This window comes from Dermacentor silvarum, chromosome 2, assembly GCF_013339745.2.
Source record: "Dermacentor silvarum isolate Dsil-2018 chromosome 2, BIME_Dsil_1.4, whole genome shotgun sequence".
Taxonomy (NCBI): domain Eukaryota; kingdom Metazoa; phylum Arthropoda; class Arachnida; order Ixodida; family Ixodidae; genus Dermacentor; species Dermacentor silvarum.
In genome coordinates, this window is record NC_051155.1 from 251,341,876 (window position 1) to 251,364,617 (window position 22,742).

General features: G+C 46.3%; 1 protein-coding gene across 4 annotated transcripts in view; it reads left to right on the forward strand.

Moving 5' to 3' along the window:
* Nucleotides 1-22,742, forward strand: part of LOC119443145 (band 4.1-like protein 4) — a 132,835-nt gene that overhangs the window by 89,033 nt on the left and 21,060 nt on the right. For 3 of the 4 annotated variants that reach the window (XM_037708306.2, XM_037708304.2, XM_037708305.2), the window contains exons 5-6: nucleotides 13,757-13,854; nucleotides 18,548-18,668. In XM_037708306.2, coding sequence (XP_037564234.1) covers nucleotides 13,757-13,854; nucleotides 18,548-18,668 — 219 coding nt within the window. Of the gene's footprint in view, nucleotides 1-13,756; nucleotides 13,855-14,611; nucleotides 14,668-18,547; nucleotides 18,669-22,742 lie in introns of those variants that run through there. The other variant, XM_049662591.1, reaches the window with a different exon arrangement.

The following is a 22,742-nucleotide window of genomic DNA, read 5'->3' on the forward strand; positions in this document are numbered from 1 at the left end:
GTGCACTCCCAAATACCTTATTGTCTTCAGGATGCCGTGCTATAGATATGACACCGTCTTTACTACAGGAATTTTTCACGTCCGTGAAATGTCACATTTGAAGTCCCAACGCCTTTTCTTATTAGGACCTTGTCATCAACCTCTACGTGTGGTATTTCGTTGTTGCATCTTCTGTCAAAGTTTCTCTTCGTGCGTTTTTTGTAAATATCCTCCCCGTGCGCGCTTTCCTTTGTTTCGGCAAGTTGAAGCTTGCCAAGGATACCCAGTTCGCGATTCGCAGGAAGTGTCGGCGTGACTCCCAAGGCGGCAAAAAGAGGGGTGCACCCCAAACCACTGGTGTATGACTGGTGGTTTGGGGTGCACCCCTCTTTTATGGTGGTGCCTCACAGCAGCCTCCAGCTAGGCAGCATTTCCACCCACCTGTAAACTTTGTGTACATCCTTATAAATTGCTTCACATCTCGGATGGCACGCTCCGCAAGGCCGTTTGCAGCGGGTTGGTAGGGAGAGCAAAATTTGATAGTCATGTCATGATCCGGAGTCCACTTCGCTAGTTTAGCACTACGGAAGGCAGGTCCATTGTCACACACTATGGTCTTCGCGTGTCTAAAGCATTCGGCTTGAAGAAGAGCAATGACGCTGTGGGCGTCTTCCTTTCCTGCCTTAGCCGTAATCATTCTGGTGCATTCGTCTATGCAAAGTAGAAACGCCTGCGTTTTCCTGACACCTTCACCTGCTTTCTTTAGCTTCGCAAAATCCAGGTGAACGACTTCAAAGGGGACTCGCGAATGTTGCGGGAGTATCATGATGTCTCTCGCCTGTCTGTACTTCACTTTGTTTACTTGACATGTGTGACATGTCCGTACATAGTTGCTAATTTCTTCTTTCATACTTGGCCATGTAAACCGCTTCAGTAACTTCTGTTATATGTGCGCCAAAACCCATCATGCCCACCTGACTCTGGATTATCATGGTAAAGGTGAAGGATCTTCGGAACGATTGTCGGTGGCACGTGGTACTTTCCATCGATCTCTTTTATTTCTTCTGTGCCTTCCCACAGCTTCAAGTAATTTATCTGTTCCGACTGTTGGCTTGTTTCGGAGGCGAGCAATCTAGACAAGGCATCTGCATCGGTGAGCAGCGGACCAGTGCGGTGCGAAACGATGAAGTCAAATTGTTGCAGTAGTTAACCCACCTTGCAATGCGTCCTCGTGGTTATGTCATATCAAGAAGGTGTGTCAATGCCTGATGGTCAGTGAAAAATGTGAATTTCGCTCCTCCTAGGTAACTTCGGAAATACTGAACAGATTTCAAGACGGCCAGCGCTTCCTTTTCGGTGGTGGTGCAAGTTCACTTCTGCAGGTCTCAATGTATAGCTGTAGTATCCCACCACATGATGCCTTTGGTGGTCAGGTTCGTCTGAGAGTTTCTGATAAAGAACTGCCCCAGTTTCATACTGCGATGCATCAGTGTTCAACACAAACGGTAGAGAGAAGTCAGGAATGCGGAGAATAGGGTCGGATGATATAAGCCTTACTAGTTCACGGTAGGCACTTTCACACTCGTCATTCCACAGGAATGGTACGTCTTTCTGTATCAATCGTGTGAGGCATCGTGTCTTGACTGCATAGTCTCTTATAAAGGCCCTAATGTGCCAAGAGAGGCCCAGGAAGACACGCAGGGAATGTAAGTCGTAAAGTTTCACCAACTTTGAAATTATTTCAACGGATTCCTGCTTTGTGCTTTTGGTACAGCCGTCAAATGCCCTGCCTAGAAATAGCACTTTTTCTTGGAAGAATGCACTTTTCTTAAAGTTTACTTTGAGATGTGCGAGGCTGAGGGCATGGAGAACTAGGGAAATGTGTCTTTTGTGATCTTCTTTTGTCTTCGAGAAAACGATTATGTCGTCTATACATTGCAAAAAGTGCCCAAGTATGGTTTCAGGATGTCATTCATGATCTTTTGAAATCACGCTGGGGAATTCTTCCATCCGAAAGGCAGTCGATTGTATTCGAACAAGTCGAATGGCGTAACTAATGCACTGTACTTTTTGGTCTGCTCGGTCAAGGGAATCTGCCAAAAGCCTTTGCAGAGGTCGATCCGTGAAAACCAGTGGCAACCACCAGTTTCATCGATAATAGCATCGATTTTTGGTATCGGGAAACGTATTAATTCTGTTTGGTGGTTCAGAATCATATCATCGGTACAAAGACGAAAAGTGCCATCGTCTTTAGAAACGATTGTTATGGGCGAAGCAAACGGTGAAACTGATGGTCGTATCATGTCGGCGTCTAAAATTGCTTGCAGCGCCTTTTTCAACCAAGCCTTTTTCTCTCTTGACATATATATACGCGGATTGTATGGAGCTTTCCGAACCACTGCTTTGTCTGCGAGTTCAAATGGAACTGCATGTGACTTCATTGCCGGAGGATAGTTTTCTATGCATACGAGCCCGGGATACTTTTCCATGATGTCTTCTTCACAGTGAACTAACCTTAGAGAGCTTGGTGCCTCTTCGCTTTTCGTCAGTTTAGCATTTTCTTTAACCAAAACACTGTCATCACAATAAAGGTTTAACTTTAGCTTTTTCATCTCAGGGCGAGATAAAAAGAAGTCATAGGTGACGTCAGGTATTGCCAACACGTCACTCCTTACGCAATGTCCTTGAACTTCAATCACCATAAACACCCACTTATTGTGGGAGCTTACTGCCCCATCGTAACCCTGGACTTGTAGGGTCCTCCAGGCTCCCACTGCGGAGACGGCTGCTGTCTATTCTTTTCTGGTTGATGACGGACACAGACGCTCCACTGTCCATGAGTGCGTTCATCTCAACACCGTCAATCTTGACAGGGACATGAAGTTGGCTAGAAGATGCCAAGTATACACATTTTCGTGGCAGTCTTTTACGAGAGACCGGTCGTCTTTACCCAGTTCTGTGTGGTGTTCGCCGACAATCGGAACGCGTAGAGTGCTACCAGGACTACTTGAGCAGCAATTCGAGGACTTCAAAAAGTTGTTCTGAAGGCTTCCTGCAAATTTGATGGATCGTATATGCGACTGAGGTTCTACGAGCTCATTGCTGTCCAGGAGTAATTCTTCTCTGCAAGGACTTTTCTGTGCTGGCTCCACGGGCAAATTTTTCAGACACCGCATGAGGTCGTCTATTGTATCAGCTAGGGGCTTTCAGCTGGACCTGCTTTCGAATACCGACAGAGAGTCCCAGCGTTATCAAAGCTATAACTGCGAGTGATGGGAGTTCAGGTTTTGCCATGCGTAATAGACGATGCTTCTCAAGGCAGTACTCTAGTAGGGAGCCACGCGTGCGTCTGAAGCGTAGCGCCAACTCCCATCTCTGCAATGGATTGCATTTGAACGCCACCAGGAAGCTGTGTTTCCACTACTCCCAATATGCTGGCTTTTGATCCAGGATCTGCAGATCGTACCATTTTCTGGCAGTGAGACCAAGGTAACGTCGCATGTTCTGTACTTTCTCTTCGTCGGATAGCCACCCGTTATTGTCAGAAGCATACTCATAATACCATAACCAATGTTGCGGGTCTTCGGAGCCACCTTCAAAAACATCACGTTCGACCATATCCGGCGCTCGTTTTCCTTTCCTCAGAGACTCAGCAAGTGCTGCCATAAGCTGACTTTGTTGCATCGTCTGTCGCTGTTGCACTTGAAAAACTTGCAAAACGTGGCTCACCTTCTTCGCTGACATATCCTCTGTCGCAGAACCACGGCGCATGGGTGCCAAAACAAGCTCTTCTATTGTCGACAGCTGCAGGTTCACCTTGACTGATTCTGTCGGCAAAAGTTCCTCGCGGCATATGGACGCTTCTTGAGCACTGCGTCAATGAGGCCAGAGGAGCCGACGTGGCGCGGAAGACTTGTTGACGGCTCATCTCGCACTTGGTAGCCAGTGAAGATAATGCGCTGCGACGAGGTCTGGTCGACGAAGAATGTAACCCACATCCTGTCGGGCTACGTCAAATTATGTAGCGTTCCTAGTAAAACCAACTAAAGGAAACACATATCTTAATACTGACGGATGGATTGCGCCATTTTATAGATGTAGGTGTAGATGTAGAGCCTTGGAGTTAGTGGCACATACCCACTCTGGAGGATTGGCCAAAAACCACTCTCACGGTCCGACGCAGCCAGCAGACTTCTAGTGCTTGCACAGGAGATCACGCTCTCTCTATGGTGCACACCAAGCAGCCAGACCAACTGGAGCAATCGTCAATACCAGCCTGCCCTCTTTGATGCATCTCTGTATGCCAACGGGACTTCGCCGAAGAGATGCCACTATGCTTTATTGCTTATAGCTAGGGGTGGCATTCACGAAATCTTATTCATTTCTCATTGGAATGGCCGACAACGCTTTTTGCAATGCCTGTCTTTGCGAGGAGACGCTAGAAAACATTCTATGCGACTGTCCTGAATATAATGTTCCGAGACAGTCCCTGACGTCCGTTCTAGCGCAACTTGACAATAGACCAATGTCAATTGAAACGATTCTCACGTGTCGTCGACAGAAGACATCGCAGCTGAAGGTGACGAAGGAACTACTTAGGTTTTTAAAAGAAACGGTCTTGAACAAGCGGCTGTCACAGTGATGTCACGTACCACGCAAGAGTGACGGATTGTGACTGACGACGTGTGTGCTGTGCTGTGTGGTCTCTCTCTATCTCCTCCCCATCTTTCATTCCCCCTCATCCCGCTCCCATGTCATCATCATCATCATCATAATCATCATGATCATCATCATCATCAGCCTATATTTTATGTCCACTGCAGGACGAAGGCCTCTCCCTGCGATCTCCAATTACCCCTGTCTTGTGCTAGCGTATTCCAACTTGCGCCTGCAAATTTCCTAATTTCATCATCCTCCCTCATGACTCCGCTCCCATGTGTAGGGTAGCAAACCGGTTGTGCTGAACTGGTTAACCTCCCTGCCTTTCCTTCTCCACTCTTTCCTTCCTTGCTTCCTTGGTTCTTCGTCTTCTTTCGTGGCCTAAATGCGGCACGCTTCAATAATTACGCATGAAAGCCCCAAATGGCGACATTCGTCCGTTTTTGATATATTGTTATTATGCTCCACATCCGCCGCCATGGCCCTGAGTGGCGCTGCCTACTACTCCCCGGGCACATCGATTGATCTCCAGATTAAGGCAGCTGGCGTTTAGCGTATCGGTGGGAAAGAAAGCAGGTATAAGAGATCGATACGACTGGATCTGTTACAGGCATAGGTATAGCGGTACAAGGTAGGTAGAGAAATTTTGAGGAAGAAAAAAAAAAGATTTAAGGAGATCAGGGGCGCAGCCAGAAATTTTTGTCGGGGGGGGGTTCATCGGCCCGACCGGGGGGGGGGGGGGGGGGGGGGGGGGGGCAAGCGTCTGCTTTGATAATAAGTATCGGTAGTTTAAGCACACTCTATGCATGTATATCAAAGACATGGGACCCCCCCCCCCCCCCCCCTCGCGTGTGTGTGTGGCACTGTGTGCTTGTGAAGAAATTAAGTAAAAAGTAATGTAAGCTCAGTAAAATACAGTAAGTACGACAGGTACAGTGGGCGTTTGGAGCAACCGTCTCTCATCGCGCCACTGAATGGACCAGTCTTCGAAAACGCATCATTGAGACGACCCGCCCGATCGGAGAAGACATCATTAATTGTTAATCTCCGTTAAGCGTAGATGGCGTCGTCCTCGTCGGGGCGAAGTGCGTTTCACAGGTCAAGGACCGCTATACATGTGAAAATGCACGTGTTACCAGGCTATACCTACTCCCATAGCAATAGCTTGTTCGCTGCGTCTTTGCGCTAGAAAACTTAAATACGCGCAAAAACGAATAATGCTTTTTTTACGAAGCTTTCGTCGCCTTGCATTTCCTGCGGCAAGTGCATGGGCCGCTGTGTCTTCCGCTGTGTGCGAGCGTGCAGCCGTCATTTGCCTTTACGTCAACAGATTCAGAATTGTACAGAATATTTCACCGCACTGCATAGTTATGGCATGTGTACGCATTTTAAGTAGTGCGTGCGAGTCATTTCTGCTTCACTTAGGCCGGTGCAAACAGGAAGTGGCCTTGTACCTCACAGAATCTCGACTGATTGGTGTACTAGTGATGCAGGAATGAACTCCGGTCTTGTTCAGTGCATAGTGCACATAATCAATTTCTTAGGACGCGTGAACTCCGACGAGAACTGTCAGCGCCTGCAACAAGAGTTTACTTACGCTGTACTGCGCACAGCAGTAATCCATGCTTGCCGGCTGTCTGTTTCGTGCATTCTGTTGCGAGTCGGTGGAATTTCACTGCTGGCATCAACCCTTTCGTTTGTACATTGCTGGTTTTGGATTCCACAACACAACAGCAACTACCAGCCTTTCGTAATTGCTGGTTTGGGATTCAGCAACACAACAGTAACTACCAGCCTTCCGTAGGAGCGCAATCGCAAACGAGAGACGTTTTGCGCTGTAGACTATGGCTACGTTCACATTTGGGAAGCGGCAAGCGGGTGGAGAGGCCAAAGCAGCCGGAAAATCTTTTCCGCGCATGTCCAAGTTCACATTTCTTTTGCTACCACCGCGGCCGCGCTGCCGCTTTCGTCCACATCCATCTAGTCTGCGTACGTTTGTCGGCGTGGTGGCGCTCATTATCGCATTATTTCGAGCGGTATGTTCATTCACTGACCCACCCGTCATCAAAAGTGATCATCTTGCGCAATTTCGCGTGTCATCTGCGACCTTCGGTAAGTTCCTCGTTGGCGTTCTGTAATTCTCCTCACACGGGCGCGGTAGCGCTGTGTCACAGGTTGCTACCTATAGGCGTGATTATATTTCTTTAATAGCTTTTATTTACAAGTTGTAATAACATTTCATCATTTCGTATTATTTTCGGCGCCTCCAGGACACGAAAGCGGCAACGGGAACACCAAAGCTAAAACCCGGGCTGGCCCTTGTGTTGAGGCTCGCCGAAGCCTGCGCGTCCTACGTGAGACCTACGCTTCCAATCTCTCGTCGCGACGAGAAAAGCACCCCACGACTTCTGCAACATACCGTGCACGTGCGAGGAGAATTATGGAGCGCCAACGAGGAATCTGCCTAACTATTGTCTTCCATGGAAGTGGAAGAAGAAATGGCTTTTATACTTCTACCTACTTGTTTTCTAGAAATGTACAATGAATAAACGGAAGATAAGAAAACCTCGGAAACGGCAGTGGTGGGTTCGCCTGGCTTTGCAAAAGTGTAAGGGCCCATTCACACTTGTGACTAGGCGAGGTCGCGCGACCAATTGCGACTGGCGACCAGAAAACTACTCAAGACGAACGATGTTCACACTTACAAATGCGACCGACGAGTCGCTAAACCGAAATGTATCACGATATACCGTTCACGTCTGCTTGAAATGTCATCGCTGCGTAAAATAAGCGTCAGCGTATACGGACGTCCTGTTCCTTCGCATCTGATTGGTTCAGCTGTTCTGCGACTGTGGTCGCGCGACTGAGAAATCGAGCAGTGAGCGACTGGCCGGAAACGGTCGCATTTCGAGAAAAGCGACCATTTGCGACTACTTGCGACTGGTCACTTTGCGACCAACTTGGTCGCGCGACCTCGCCTAGTCGCAAGTGTGAATGGGCCCTAAGAAGTTGGGTCACGCCAAGGCTTCGTTGCCGCACCTCCTGTCGCGCGACGTTGAATACTATCGCGAGTATTGCTGACAGTACGTTTGAGTGCCACTCTTGTCGTAGAGCAAGGGGTGGTTCTTGATCGCGTCGATCAGCATTACAGCCTACTTTTGGTGCCATGTTCAATGTTACGACCGGAAGTTTACATGCTAGTGTAGCTTCCGGTCGAGCAGAACGACTTTCCGCCGCGTTTCCGCTTCGCCATGGCGAAAAAATCGGTCCGAGACCAATTTGGCTCGCCGCCTGTTTTTCTGCCTGTTTTGCCGCCTAGGCGGGCGGATTTTTGCAAGATTTTGCCGCTTCCGACAGCTTCGAGACCAAGTTCCTACGCGAACGCGGCCTAACCAGCACCTGAAGGGAAGCGGCGGAAATGTATACCGGAAATTTCGACCACCTGGGGACTTTAACGTGCACCTAAATCTAAGTAAACGGGCCTCGAGCATTTTCGCCTTCATCTAAAATGCGGCTGCCGCATTTGTTGCTTCATTTGTTGCGCATTTGTGGCGCATTCGGTGTTTCAGAATTCGCGCCCAAAACCTCACAGAGTGTCAAGGCCTTGACAAACACCGTGACAGTTTTTTTTTCCATATCCAGACATGATTCGCTGTAAATTACCAACCCAAACGGAAGCGCCCAGGAATGAAAGTGTGAAAGTAGCACCGGTTTCTTGAAATATGTCAGCGCGAAGCGACGAGAGAAAAGGGTGGGTTAGTGGGGGGGGGGGGGGGGGGGTGGAAAAAATTTCGGGGGGGGGGGGTTTGAACCCCCCCAACCCCCCCCTTGGCTACGCCACTGAAGGAGATGTATACAGAAATGCTAAAATGAAGAATATGTATAGCATACCTGATTAAATCAAGCAGGCTAGGTGCCTATTTGTCACCGCCCCGTTTCAAAGGGGATACCAATAGATCATCATCATCGCCATTGGGTTAAATCTTGTATACACATATACACAAGCTGGAGTGGAAGTGACGCTCTTCAAGTGAAACCAACGCCGCCATATTGTGGTGGGCAGAAAGCTCGGCGACCGCCGGATTGTGTGCAGCGACTACAGTGCGCGGTGATCTTTCCTGGACAAAGGTGCGTCTGCAGCAACTTCGTAGGCGTGCAGCCCGATTTGCACAAGCATGGTTCAATCCTGCGTGTTGGATGAACCATGCTCGCCAGGGAGGCGAGGTTTAGCTGCGGCACAAAATGCCTATCTATATAAAAACGTTGCGAGGCGAGAAGGTGGTAAAGACTTCCGACGCTGCTCGACGAGTGTCCCGTTCTGATATCGTCGAAAACCTCCGAGCCGCCCCCAGAGGCTCCTGCAACAGTCACCAACGCCGCGCGCGTTTTGTGCGAACGCGGGCAAAACGCCGACGGCGTCGACAACAGTTCTGTGTGTTGCCGGTGCTGCTGCATGTCCAAGTTTGCACTGTTGATAAAACTACTATCCTTATTCCGTATAGCTAGCTCTCTACAAATTTGCTATCGCAATTGATGCTTCGCCTTTCGGGTGAAACTGCGACAATTTTTTTTTATATCCTGCTAGACAAGTACCCAAGAATGTGGACGTAGGGACAACCGCCGCCGTATATAGCACAATCGGTAGTGCAACGCACGCGTAATGCGGAGGTTGGGGGTTCGGCTCCCACTGCAGCGGCAAGTTGTTCTTTCGTGCACTTTCATTTCCCCTTAGCTTTTCATTTTTACACTTCAATTAAAAACTACAAATAACTTCCCCTGTGCTTCCCTTGCCTTAAATATCTGTTGCTTTCACATGGAATTGCGACTAACGAAAATCGGGGCCCTTAGTTCCCTTCCTTCGTGTTCATGCACGGTGTTCAGCGACCTGGAAAAGCTGAAAAATCCAGGGAAGTTCGATTTGAGCATCTGAAGAAGTGATGAACATTCAGGAAATATTTCATTTTAGTGAATAATGTTATGCTCAAATTGCTCAAGTTGAAAATTCATCTAGGTTGGTCCCCGCAAAGTTATTCGGCTCCTTGCAGCAGTACAAGTCAGCTTTCCTGCACAATAATTGTGTTTTAATCACCATAATAAAGGAATCAATTCGTAAATTGCATGCGGCACTGGCTTCTGGTTCAGCGCGAACGCACGCTTATAGGTCCCGCATGCACTTGCAAGACAGCGCGACCTTCTGCCACAGTTCAGTTGTTTATGCGCAGAGCTTGCCGTACGTGAAGCATCTCGTATGTTGCGGGAAAGGATATTGATAGTGGCAACTTTTTTTTCCCCTATGGTGGCAAAAGCGAACCTGCAGGTATAGGTCGGGTACGAACTGAAGGCACTTTGCGCGTATCCGCGGGCTTTTTTCACGCTCGGAAAAACTTTTATGTAGCACGCAACAACAGAAAGCTGTATCGGGATTTCGCCATGTTGCTCTACAATTTTCTCATTGACACTTTTAGCCTAATTATAATATTTGAGAAGTTGAATAGATAATTAAGACTAATTATGTAATCAGGCGGAATGCAAAAAAATATTCTGAGTACCTCCAACCGACGGCAAACAACATTACCTTGGTTCTGTCTAGCTACGTAGCATTTGCATATTTTTAAATCTTAGTGCGTGCATGGTAGTTGGGACACCGTGTATATCAACTGGCGTAAGCGTTGGCAGCGACGTAGTCGTTAACATACAGTTCGGTTTCTTTCTTGTTTTTTTTTTTTTTTTTTTTTTTTTTTTTTTTTTTTTTTTTTTACTTAGACAAGAACACCCGTATACCGAAAAAAAATATATATTTCTATAACACATTGCACTAGAGAAGGCGTGTATTCTAGAGAAGGTATTCCGTGTATATATATACATGGAGACAGGCTGAAACTATCTATAACGTGGTTGAGTGAGTTCGAACTTGTCAACTTTGTGTCCCGTCTGCACTTTCAAGCTCACGCGCTTTTTCTTACGCCGCCGCTCTAATAAACTTCAGTATACAGTATAGAGTGGCAATAAATGTGCAAGGTTTACATCTAGGCTAGCGTTTTCTTTTACGTGATTCCGGCGCGGGCGCTCCTTGCACGTGCACGCTGCGTGCGTTGTTCAAGGGCTGCTTTGCGTGCGGCACACCTCGGCGATCGTGCCACTTCGATTTCCCGCGAAAAGAGAACGAGCGAAAGCACACATTGTCCGGCCATTGTTGCGCAGCAGCCACGCGCGGCGCTCTATAAAGAAGCCATTGAGTGGCGGTGTGTATGTACTCGGACCTCCTCGGACATTCGTCCCGGTGGTCTGCCGTGTCGGTGGCCACGCGTGCCTCTGCACCGGCGTCGTGCCGCGCGCGGAACGCTAAGCCTAACGGCCGGCTAAGTGCCGCAACAGTGCGGTTCCTTTATTGGCGGTTCCTTTATTGCGACTGTGGCTTGCTGCGTTCGTGGCACGAAAAGCCCATAAGTTTCCGAACTGTGAGGCTGTGATTGCCTTTAGGCATTATGAGGCTTTCAGCCCGTCGGGCAACTGGTCAATTAAGCAGAGACCTATTAAGCGGGCGTTGACACGGGCCTTTCAGGAGTTGAAACGAAAACGAACATAGTCATAGGAGGGGGAAGGCTCATGTGTTGTTTTTTCTCTCTCCACTCCATAATGCGCCGGTGCTTTTGTGTTGCGTAAAAATGATCCTGCATCGAACATCCCCGTTCGAAGTTTCCGTGGTACGTTAGAAGGTTTGACCCAGTGTTGACAACCTTTTTTCTACGAAGTCGCTAGGTCACTGCCCAAAAGTGTACCATCTTTATCGAAATGTAGCTAAGTGACGATGATGACTTCAGAATTTGGAAGTTTCGTTTTAGTTTTCCCTGAGTAGGTTTCCAATGTCTTGACGATTGCCGCAGCATGTGCGTCCTCCATTAACGCCAAGTCTGTAGTCACAAGTCTGTAATGAAGTAGCCAGGGGTATAGTGAACTAGATACCAGGGGGGTGGCACACCGGGCACGTCGAAATGTCTGTGTTAGTATGCGGCCTGCCCAGCCTACATGCAGCCTTTGTCACAGTGCAGGAACCAAGGTACCAATTAAGTGCGACACGAGGAAGGCGTAGCAGCGAGTTTCTCTATTGTGAGTTTTCATTCACTTCACATCCTTAGCTTTACACTTTTACAACTTTGCCAGCGGGTTTTGGACAGCGCGAATGAAATGATGAAATAATTATGGCGTTTATTCTGTTGCAAAAGCACACATTTACATGCCTTTCGTGGTGCACTTTTCTGACATGTCGAGTGCCCCCACTTTATCCAGCGCGTTTCTTTTAGCGAATGACAGGAACCCAACCCACATAGCATTATTGTAATGGACACGAGGTGTCTCGGATGTATTGATAGTGTTGTGTAACGAAAATACGCCGTAAGAAGTGTAACCGTCTTCAAGGGTTTATGAACACCGATAACACAAACCATAATTTAATTCGGCGTTCGAAGCAGATCTCTTTCTTGCGCATCTACGCCCCTTGAGCACACGACGCTCGCCGGAGCATTTGGCGTGAGGCGCGGCCCCGGCCGCGTTTTCCTTCCACGTACCTCAACGGTCCACGCATGTGGATGGCTGTCACGGCTTTGTTGCAAACAACCTTGAACGTTATCGAGCGGCCGGCAGTGCCATATTTACGCCGTTGTATCTATTGTTCCCATTGTCTCTTAAAGAAAAGAAGACCAATCATTACCTGCTCCGAGAGAAGCCACTATTTCCTCCGTCAGCGTTTCGTTCCCCTCTCGCGTTCTGACGGAACCGCCTGGCTATCTCGCTTTCCGCCGAGAGAGTGTATATACTCGTATGTATCGGCTGTGGTCACTTCCGGTCTGACCACCTGTGCGTTTTAAAAACGACAACGCAGGGTAAATGTTCTGATGGCTGGCCTGGCGCCCATCGAGCGACCGCAGCCGAAGGAAAAGGCGGCATCACCGGAAAAATGCGCCTTTCGCGGCTGTTCTTCGCTCTGGCCGCCAAAAAAGCCTCGCGACGGCGGCCGTGGTACGCGCCTCCGAGCTGAAAAGCGCACCGCGCAATTTGGCCCATTCATGGCCAAGGTGTCCGTGCAGTTGAGGGGCTGCCGCGTGCGTGCGAGGCGTGCACCATGTCGCGAAGCAGCGAGCAAGAAAATAAACGTCTAAAAAGAAGAGATTAGAGGAAATGCTTTCTCTCTTTTCTCATAGCCTCACTCTCTAATTTGCAACATTACTGCTTCGCTTCTGGAGGTGAAAGAGAGCGAGTGCGTGACAAAAGTGAAGACCCCTGCAGGGAGCCGACGGCCGCAGTCAGCCGTGCGTGAAAAAGAACGCCGCAATCTTTGCCCTCCAGGAGGGGGGGTGCGTTGCTCCGCGGCGTCCGCTTTTGTTTTCGTGTACATTTGGTCAAGCGGCGCATCTACGCGGTGACGTCGTTTAGGTTCTTGTTTTTTTTTTTTTTTTTTTTCTTTTTACCTAAATACTTGGTTGCTTTCTCTGTACGCCCTCTCTGTCTTGCACGGAGAGGAAGCTCCCGAGGTTTCGATTTCACTCGCGCATGACGCTTCAACGATGAATGGTGCACACGCGAGCACTCCGTGGCGCTAGCTGAGCTGTTGTTATGCGCCTGCGAAGGGTATGCTGTAGCGAGTTGAAAAATGAATCAGGAGTTGCTTGCTTCCAATCGCTCATATGCTAATTTTGATATTTTTTTTAGTTGCTATCTGCTGACTCAGGCTTTCTTTGTCTTTTCATCACTATCACACTTAGGTTTCCTATGACAAAGTAAAATTGTAGAAGCTCCAGCAGTGATTTTTTTCACACGCCCACAAAGACTTTCTCGAGTAAAATCTTCCACGTGTTATTGATATGCACCGAATAAAAACAGGTATATTATGTCACCAGCAATATTATGTCTCTCATGGGAATACATAATCCTCTTTTTTTTTTTTTCGTTACTGAAAGGAATTACCTTGCCCCTGACATGCATAAGGTGATTTAATTGTTGCATATAATGCAATTGTATAAATACTTTAGCGAAGGAAGAAAATGGGAATGGACTTTTTTTTTTTTTTGCTAAATCTCTGTGTTGTTTGATGCACAGTAATCTAATTCTGTTTTCATTGCAGGTACCAGTACTTTCTGCAAGTGAAGCAAGACATCTACCATGGCCGGCTGCCCATCAGTTTTGATCTGGCTGCTGAGCTTTTTGCTCTTGCCATACAGTGTGAGACATTTACTCCTACTTCTGCGGCCCCTTATTATTCACTACCAATACGGTGCTGTTCGAGAAAACATTCTGCACTGCAGCGCGCACCTGCTTGAATGATCTTCGCATGTCAATAGTTGCGCTTTGACAAGGCACAAATGTGGCAAATTATTTTCTGGAAAAAGGAAAGAAAGAAATTCACCGACGATTACAATACTCCCTAATGCGAAATTTGAGCGCAGCTGTGTACGTGTTTTCATTTCGCGATATATTGGCTGGCGCAGACAATCTGTCTCGTGCGGCGCGTTGCAAACGGAGTGAAGTGTAGCGCGAATGCCTGGCTTATCGGGATATCGCGATATGCGAGAAGTAGCCGCCGCAGACAGACCTCCGCTCATACAGCGCTTTGTTTCCATGCAGGCGACGAGCGCTACTCTGGCTACAGTGTACTAGCACGGCCGCTGGATAAAAAAAAAAAAGGTTACTTTTTTTTATTCAGCGGCCGTGGTACTAGAATACTAAGGTATTCTAGTACACTGTACTCTGGCGCCTTCGGTAAATTCCTCGCTGGCGTAACCCTTATTCTTACACCGTGGGCGTAACCTATATTTCTCCTCGCCCGTACCTCCTCTCCTCCCTTTTCCTTCTCCTTCTCCCACGGCCGCTCGTGCGTTTCATCGAGCGGCCGTGGGTGGCCAAACGAGCGCCGCAAGCGCGTCGCGGCTACTCTAGTCGCGGCACCTCTCGAGTTTCTACAGCGATCGCCAGGGGACGACAGGGGTTTTATGGGCTCAAAGACGTGCATTGCAAGCTTTCGCTGGGCTGTAAAAGGTCGGTTATTATCGCAAATTTTGTGGCTTTAAAACGTTGTTAATGTTTTTAATAGCTTGTAGAGGCTGTCTGCCGGCCTTGCTCTCAAAAACAAGGGTGCCAGGCTCTATGGAGCTTAAAAATTGCTAATCAGCGCGGGTAATCTCAACAAGACTGACACGTTGAGCGCCGATCGCAAGGGACGCGTGTGTATTTTTCTGGAAGCGTCAAAGTTCTTACCGGCGTCTGTACAGCGTAAAAAAATTTGATATTCACGTCATTGTCGGTTGCTGTGAGCTTATGGACGTAGTTTATTTAATGATCGCTTGGCTGTAACGAAATTTTACTGTTGCGCGGTCACCAATTTAATTATTGTTCAGCTCCCTTCAGGCGCCGTTCAGGTGCTTGCGCTAGTAGCGTCAGATGGCAAGTGCAAACGTGCACGCGCCTACGAAATGTTGGAGACTAAACAACGTGAGTAGACGCCGTTCTGTGTAAACACAGTGGCGCCGCCGCGCCTTCGTGCTCGCGGCTACAGTGTACTAGAAGTATCGCGGCCGCGGCCACTCTGGGCAACAACGAACAGAAACGGCGTGGAACACGCAGTAAGTGAAGCCGCGGTGACCGCTGCAGACGCGGCGCAGTGGACTTCACTTGGGATGCACACTGCAGACATGCAGATCGCGCACGCTGAAGCTTCTACAAAGAATATCACGGTGTTGCAGAAAGCTTCGATGAACGTTGCTCTTTAAATCAGCCGGTCCTCCCAGTGTTTTGATCTTTCAGTGACGTGCTTGGAAACTGACAATTTCAATTTAAAAAAAAATTTCAATTTCTCGACCCTAACGTTTTTCATTAATAATGCTAGTAACAATAATATATATATATATATATATATATATATATATATATATATATATTGGGGAATACAGTAAACACTGTTTCTGCATGGTCTTACATGCTAATAAGTGATTATTATTGTAGTGCGGAAGAAGAAACCGATTAATGTACTTGATCGTGAACATATATAGCCAAAAGATATACGTTTCAAACCTGGTTCATTTGGGAATGACGCGTATAGTCACCGTATATTCTCAGAACCAATCTGTATCCAGCGAAATAAAGAAATAAAACAATCAAATAAACAAAGACTAAACGACGCGTCTGAAGTCATGCTGCAAGCCTAAATCCGCGCGAGTAGTCCATATTAAGTGACAGTAACTATTGAGTGTTAGTGAAGACCTCTCTGGTCTACGTCACTACGACGCCAAACTCTTTCTCAAAAGTCAGAGACGTAAAAATACAGCTTGAATGCTCGCGACGCCCGCCGGCTATACGTACTGGAGCAGTGAAATGAGCCCAGACTACCCCTGCTGCCACCTTACGCAAAGCAGCGGCAGCTCGAGAGCCGTCGCGTCATGCGCGGCGGAGCGGCGCCGTTTGTCCCCGCCTACCCCGCGCCCCGGCTCCCCGGCGTCGGCCTCAGATACCCCGCGCCTCGGCGGTGGAGGGTACAGAAGGAAAAGAGAGGAGGAGGAGTACGAGCGTGGAGGCACGGGCAAGGAGACATAGGTTACGCCAGCGAGGAATCATTGCCACAAAGCCGGTCTTGCGCGGCACTACGCTTTTCTTCTCACGCTTTCGCCACTACCCTCCTCCTCCGCTTTCCTCCTCTCTTTGCTATCGCCGTCGTTCATCTGCCGCTGCGCTCCGCATTCGCTGATTCCGCATTCAGATCACACTGATCTCTATAGTGGTAGACGCCAGAGTATCATCTTAAGTATAGCAGCTTTCAACATGTAGTTACTCTAAATATGTTTTTCTGAAGTGACAAGAACTGGTAAAATTAATACGTAAGTAATCATAGTTAACAGCAGGGCAAGAAGTGGTAAAATACAGAAATAATGTGCATGAGGCACCACCACCCATGTAGTTGTCTTCTGCCTTGGTTCCTTAATTTTTGTGCCATAACCCAAGTTACCTTGCAAAAAAAAAGTGTTCAATGTTTACCAATTTGTTTTTTCAGCAAATTATTGCATATGATATCTGTATTCAAAAACACATATTACATGCGTGGCTTATCTCTTTCTTATATTCACGTGAAATATTAAAGGGGCCCTGAACCACTTTATATTGAAGTCGAGAAATTCATTTGAAGTTAAATTAGATTATTTCAGAAATACTTTGCCACAAAAAGTACTTCAATTCGTTCAGCAGAAGCAGAGTTATTGGCAATTAGACGTGCCGTTCGCGGTGCTTCCATTCCTTCTTCAATGACTTGCAATGCGAAGGCTCCGGTGGAGTGGGGTGTGTCCACAACGCTCCGCCTATTGAACGTCACCACGGCGCGCAGTTAAAATTTGATTTTGGATGGTCACATAGACTCAGCTATTCCCAAATTTGGCACGTACGACGCGCCAAACGTAGCCACACGCGCTTGTCCTTAGCGAGCTGCAGGGTGCTCAGCCAACGGACTCGTCGTGGCACTGCGCCGCAGCTCCGGTATCTACGCTACGTAGCAGACCACAGCTCAGTGGCGCACCGACGGGGGGTGTTTCGGGAGTTGTAAACCCCCCTGAGGCCGACTTAACCCCCCTCTTTTGTTTAACCCCTTTTCTTTCCTTGCGCATTTGAGTACTGCAACTAAGATGTAAGACGCGCAATCATCTGCACACTCACAAAAAGTGCATTTTTTGGCAATTTACCGTGAAGAAATTGAACTTAGTGCTATTTAGATGGTATTGGCAAACTGTCTACCCCCCCCCCCCCCCTGGCAGAGATCCTGGGTACGCTACTGCCACAGCTACATGCAATTCCAGTGCGTATGCGCAGCGTTTGCTTTGTGCATGACAGGGGTTGAGTGCGCGCTCGCGCTCGCATGTTTCTGTTTGGCTGTGCTACATGGTGCGGACCGGCTTTGTCCTGCGCCAGCTTGAATTATGGATAGTAGCCACATCCAACTTGCAAATATTGAAATGCTGTCAATAGCTTAATACGAAGTGAAGTCTTCCAAGGCATCTAACCAGGAGCGGCGACGAGTGAGTGCGTGCTGGCAAGTGTGCATGTGACCTGACCTAAAGTTTTGTGTGGTTCGAGGCTACTTGAGTGTTCAGAACTACTCAAAATTAGCAAGACCTGACGGCTATACGACACCAATGAGTAGGATGGCAAAAGTTAAATTCCATGCGGCCAGTCGCAGTTCACAAGCTGTGATTGGAGCAGAAAGAATTGTCACAGTCACACAGGTTACATTTTGATTCCTGAAGAGTGCTTTTCTTTTCTTCAGCACATGCTTAAGCTTCAGATATAAATATCTACACTCATTCTACACAGATGATAACAAAAAGAATTGAAGAATACATGTCTGAGCATGAGAACCCTAACACACGATGCGAACTCAGTTGATGTGCATGGCTCATCTCGGACAAGTACAGCCAGTTGTGGCCTGAACGTGTATGAATCAACTTTGGTGACATTGTTGCAAATGGCTGTACGATGAGTACAGCTTGGGCTTGGCAGTAAAAGTAAAAACGTTCACCAATTTTCCAAACAGTGAGTTGTAATCTTAAATGAATAATCAAGACTTGGTCTATTAGACAGTTTTTAAATACTGTTAATGGGAATTAATTTCACACTCACATCAGTAGGGCAAGACTAGCTACAGACATGAGACTTCAAGCTCATAAAATTGGACTTTACCTCCATGATTTTTAAAGGAGTCATATAGCATGCATAAAAGCATATTGAGAGATGTTACATATTCAAGGAGAAACATATGTGTCATGCTTTAATTAAATTCTGGGGTTTTACGTGCCAAAATTATGTTTGTCATAGTGAAATCCTGTCTTTCTTTCACATATCTGGTACATAAAATACTGGTCGTATCCTATTTATTCAACAGCCGAGCTTGGTGACTATGATCCCCGAAGGCATCAACCTGGTTATGCCTCAGAGCTGCGTTTTCTGGTGAACCAGACACCAGAATTAGAAGAAAAGGTTGCAGAGTTGCACAAAGGGCTGAGGTAAATATATCACAAAACTGTTTAAGGACATGATATACCTAGATAGAAGTTGAGCAATTTCTTTTTTTATATCTCGAGTATTATTTTTGTGCTAGGCAGCATCCTTAGTTTACTTACACGATGTGCCTTTTAATGGATACAGCATTTCTAGCAATGACGTGCACCACGTTTACTTTAATAACAGTTCGATCACTTACAAACATTTTAATTTTTTTGCTTTTTCACTGGTTTAGAAAGCTTTTGTGGGACTAACTTTATAAGAAGTGGTTAGATGAGGGAGATGTTATGTTGCACATACTGCGAAATGCCACCTCTGTGAAAAATTTGAGTGTGATCAAGTCAGCAGTTTAGATGGAGCAGTCATGTGTACCTGGTGTTCTTGATTGTGTAATGTTTGTTATATGCGATAAATGTGCATGTCAATTGCACTACCACATTGCCACACATCGTTGCCCAGCAACTGGCACTCGAACCCTGTAGATGAGGCTGCTGCCATAGGAGAACGCTCTGTTGTGGCAGGCACTGTTCTTTTTGTGCACACATTATGAGGCTCCCAGGGTCACTCTAGGCTCCTAGATTCTTCTCCTGTAAAAGAGGGCGATCATTCAAATGAGAAGAAAGCGCTGAAACTAAAATAAACTTGTGAAGTGCATAGACTTGTGTAGTGCCAATTAGTGGCCATCACGTGCAATGATAAAAACGAAGATGGAGGTTGGAAAATATAGTTAAATAATAAAATTGTGGACAGCGCCAACTACTTCTTATGTCTTTTAAACATACAAGAGCTGCTGACAAGGATGCTTAGCTAAAGTTTGGTCAAAATTAAAGTTAATCAAATGCTAATGTTAAGGGAACCCTGTCAAAAAAGCAGTTGACTCTAATTTGAAAATTTCCAATTGGTACCAATTGGAAAATTTCCAATCGTAAATTAGTACATAACTGGACCAATTTAACCAACTGGAACATGACCAATTGGTTTTTGTTGGAGTGACCATTTGTACCCGATGGGTGCCAATTGGAATGACCAATTGCGCCAATGGGCAATACCAATACCAATAAATACCCCACATAGCAAACCTAAATAGGATTCCAGATGTCAGAAACAGGTTTGCTATAGCCTTAGTACTGCATGCATAGCTATAACTCATTCCAGTTTCCTTGAATGGGTTCGTAAACTGTAAGTATGATTTCCCAGTTGGTTACGTTCTAGCTACCCACGAAACACACAAGCAGCTATTTGATGTCTACAATATGTCTTGAACGGCTAATTCAAAAGTCTAATAGCTGTCCTGGTCAAGACATTTTCTAGCCGTGGACGTCTACAGGTACTTCAGTAAGCCCTGCTAACGTTACGCTAAAAGTTGGCTAATAAACATCTCGACAAGAACAACTTCAAGAATTGTATTAGACGTTCCAAGAATTCTGTAATAATGACTTTGGAAACATTATGCAGGCTTTTATAAAACATCTTGACAAGAACAAGTTAAGAATTTTATTAGACATTCCCAGAATTCTGTTATGAATTATAACAGAATTCTGGGGACGTCTAACGAAATTATTAATTAAGCTATAAAAGCCTGCATATTGTTTCTGAAGTCATAACATATAATGGCTTCAGAAACAATATGCAGGCTTTTATAGCTGTCTTTAAAGCAGCATTTATAGATCGTCATTCTACAGTGATGTGGTAAGTAAAATTAATGACCACTTCTTCAGCATACCATGCATCCGTATGCTAGCTTCATAGTACACACGTTACTATATAGAACTGTATATAAATTGAAGCATTACATGATATTATTTATAATAACTTGCATAAAATTGTTTAACATATATCAAATGTGCAATACACATCCAAAGCAAATGAGCATAACAACATGCAGAAAAAAAATAACCTGACCTTGTGAGAAAGCGGCTTTATTGACTAATAAATTAAAGGACATGCAGAATTATTTTACGAAATTTTTTAATACAGTAGAAAAGGTGACCACAGAAAATAAGATGTAGCTGCAGTAACCACAGCAATCCAGGTCCCTTCCCCCTTGGATACCGCTGGCTGCTCACAGAAGTTCGCTCTGTAATACAACAGTGAAGAAAAAAGTGAGTAAGCCACACTTGATTTACAATAAAGATGTACGATTCGGTATTTCAAATAGCAACATATGTGCCGTTGTTTTACCTCGGTCACATTTACTTATAAATTTAAGCAATACTTTCTCTCGAAATCTTATGCTGTACGATGACGTTCAGAATTATGTTGCAGATATGATATGAAAAAGCTACTGTAGAGTGAAATTAAACTGGCAAATGGTTTGATCCACACACGACTTGCAGTAGGTCATTAGCACTTAGATGGTTTGCAAACAAATCTCTTACAAGAGTATGCTACTTTTATTTACGTAGTTGTGTTGGTGAGTTGTAGCAACAGGTGGGCTTAGCCTGACAATCAAGGCCGGCAACTGCTCCTTCCGAGTGTCTCTTACAATATCCCTGCGGTATTGTACCACATGTCAATAAAACCATTCTCTTCCTAAAGGGACCCTAAACACTTAACTAATCATAGAATGACCTCACTATTTTAAAGGACGTCGTCTCACGAATCTCATGCCACAAAAAGTTTTCCAATCCTCCAGCTATAAGTGAAGTTACCACACTGGCCAATGCAAGACTATTTTCCTGCCTGCTAGTGTGCTGGAAGCTACACAGAGGAGAAGCCAAGAGAGCAAAATCCCGGTATACTACGCAATGCAGCACGCTGCTGCCATCTTAAAGGCCACACGCAGCTAGAATTTCTGTAATCATTCAATCAATTATGTGAAACTCCGGCTTTACCTCCCAGATCACAAAAGAACGTTCTGCTACATGCCGTTTGATGTAATAGTTCAGCGGAAATCCGCTAGGTGGAGATAAGTAATTAAAGGGAAACTGAGACTTCCACCCAAATGTAGCAATTTGCTACAATGGAAACCCAACCGGGTTCCTCGAAAGAAAGCCTCGCAGTTGAAGAAAAATTCGTCCTGGTCCGGGACTCGAACCCGGGACCACCGCCTTTCCGGGGCAGCCGCTCTACCATCTGAGCTACCATCTAGCCGCCTAGTTAGCTAGCCGCCTAGTTAGCTAGCCGCCTGGTTAGCTCAGATATAGTCCTGATAAGGACGTTGAACGAGCGCGCACGTGTGCGCCCAGCCGTTTTCTTTTTTCTAAACTTTGACTGTCGTGACAGACTCATCGAGTGAAAAAATCGGAAAGGAATCAAATAACCCCGCAGGCTTTTTCTGCTTGTTCACCCAAAGGGGGAAAGCAGCGAAAGGCTATATGATGCGACGTTAACGGATTGCATATGGCTTGTTAAAGTCGCATGGAATGTAATGCTGCACGTCTGGCACGCGCATTTAAAATTTTTTTCACTTTCACGCGCACGCCCAAGCATGTCGCACATTTTCCGACTAAAACATCTAAATAGTTCTTGGGTTATACGCTCTCGAGGCGTTCACCAAAGTATACTCCGGTGACGCCAGAGGTGGGCTGTTACCACAGCTGAAACACAATAGCATATTTGATTAACCGTACTTCCTGCTACATAATGTTTCCAACAACATCTGTTTAACGTCTTCGCATAAACCAAGACGTTTATAGCCGTTTGTAGCAGTTCCGAGTAGTTTTCAAGACGTTTTGTGTTTCGTGGGTAGTTTATTGCTATTGGTAGTCCAATTAGACTCAGGTGGCAATGTAAGGTGGGCCTAGCTGGTTCAAACTGGCAACTCAATTGGTTGCATCCCCGACTCAATCGTAACCAATTGGAGGTAAGGATTTCCCAATGGGCCCAGTTGATTCCAATTGGCAAGTCCAATCGGACTCAATTGGTTTTACTTTGACTCAATCATAACCAGTTGGAACTGGGGATTTTCCAATCGGTTCCAACTGGGCCCAGTTCATTTCAATTGGCAACTCCAATTGGTTTCTCCTGTGACCCAATTGTAACCGCTTGAAAGTAAGGATTTTCCAATTGGTTCCTATTGGAACAGCTCATTGGAGTCAATTGCTTTTTTTTTTTTTTTTTTTTTTTGATGGGGG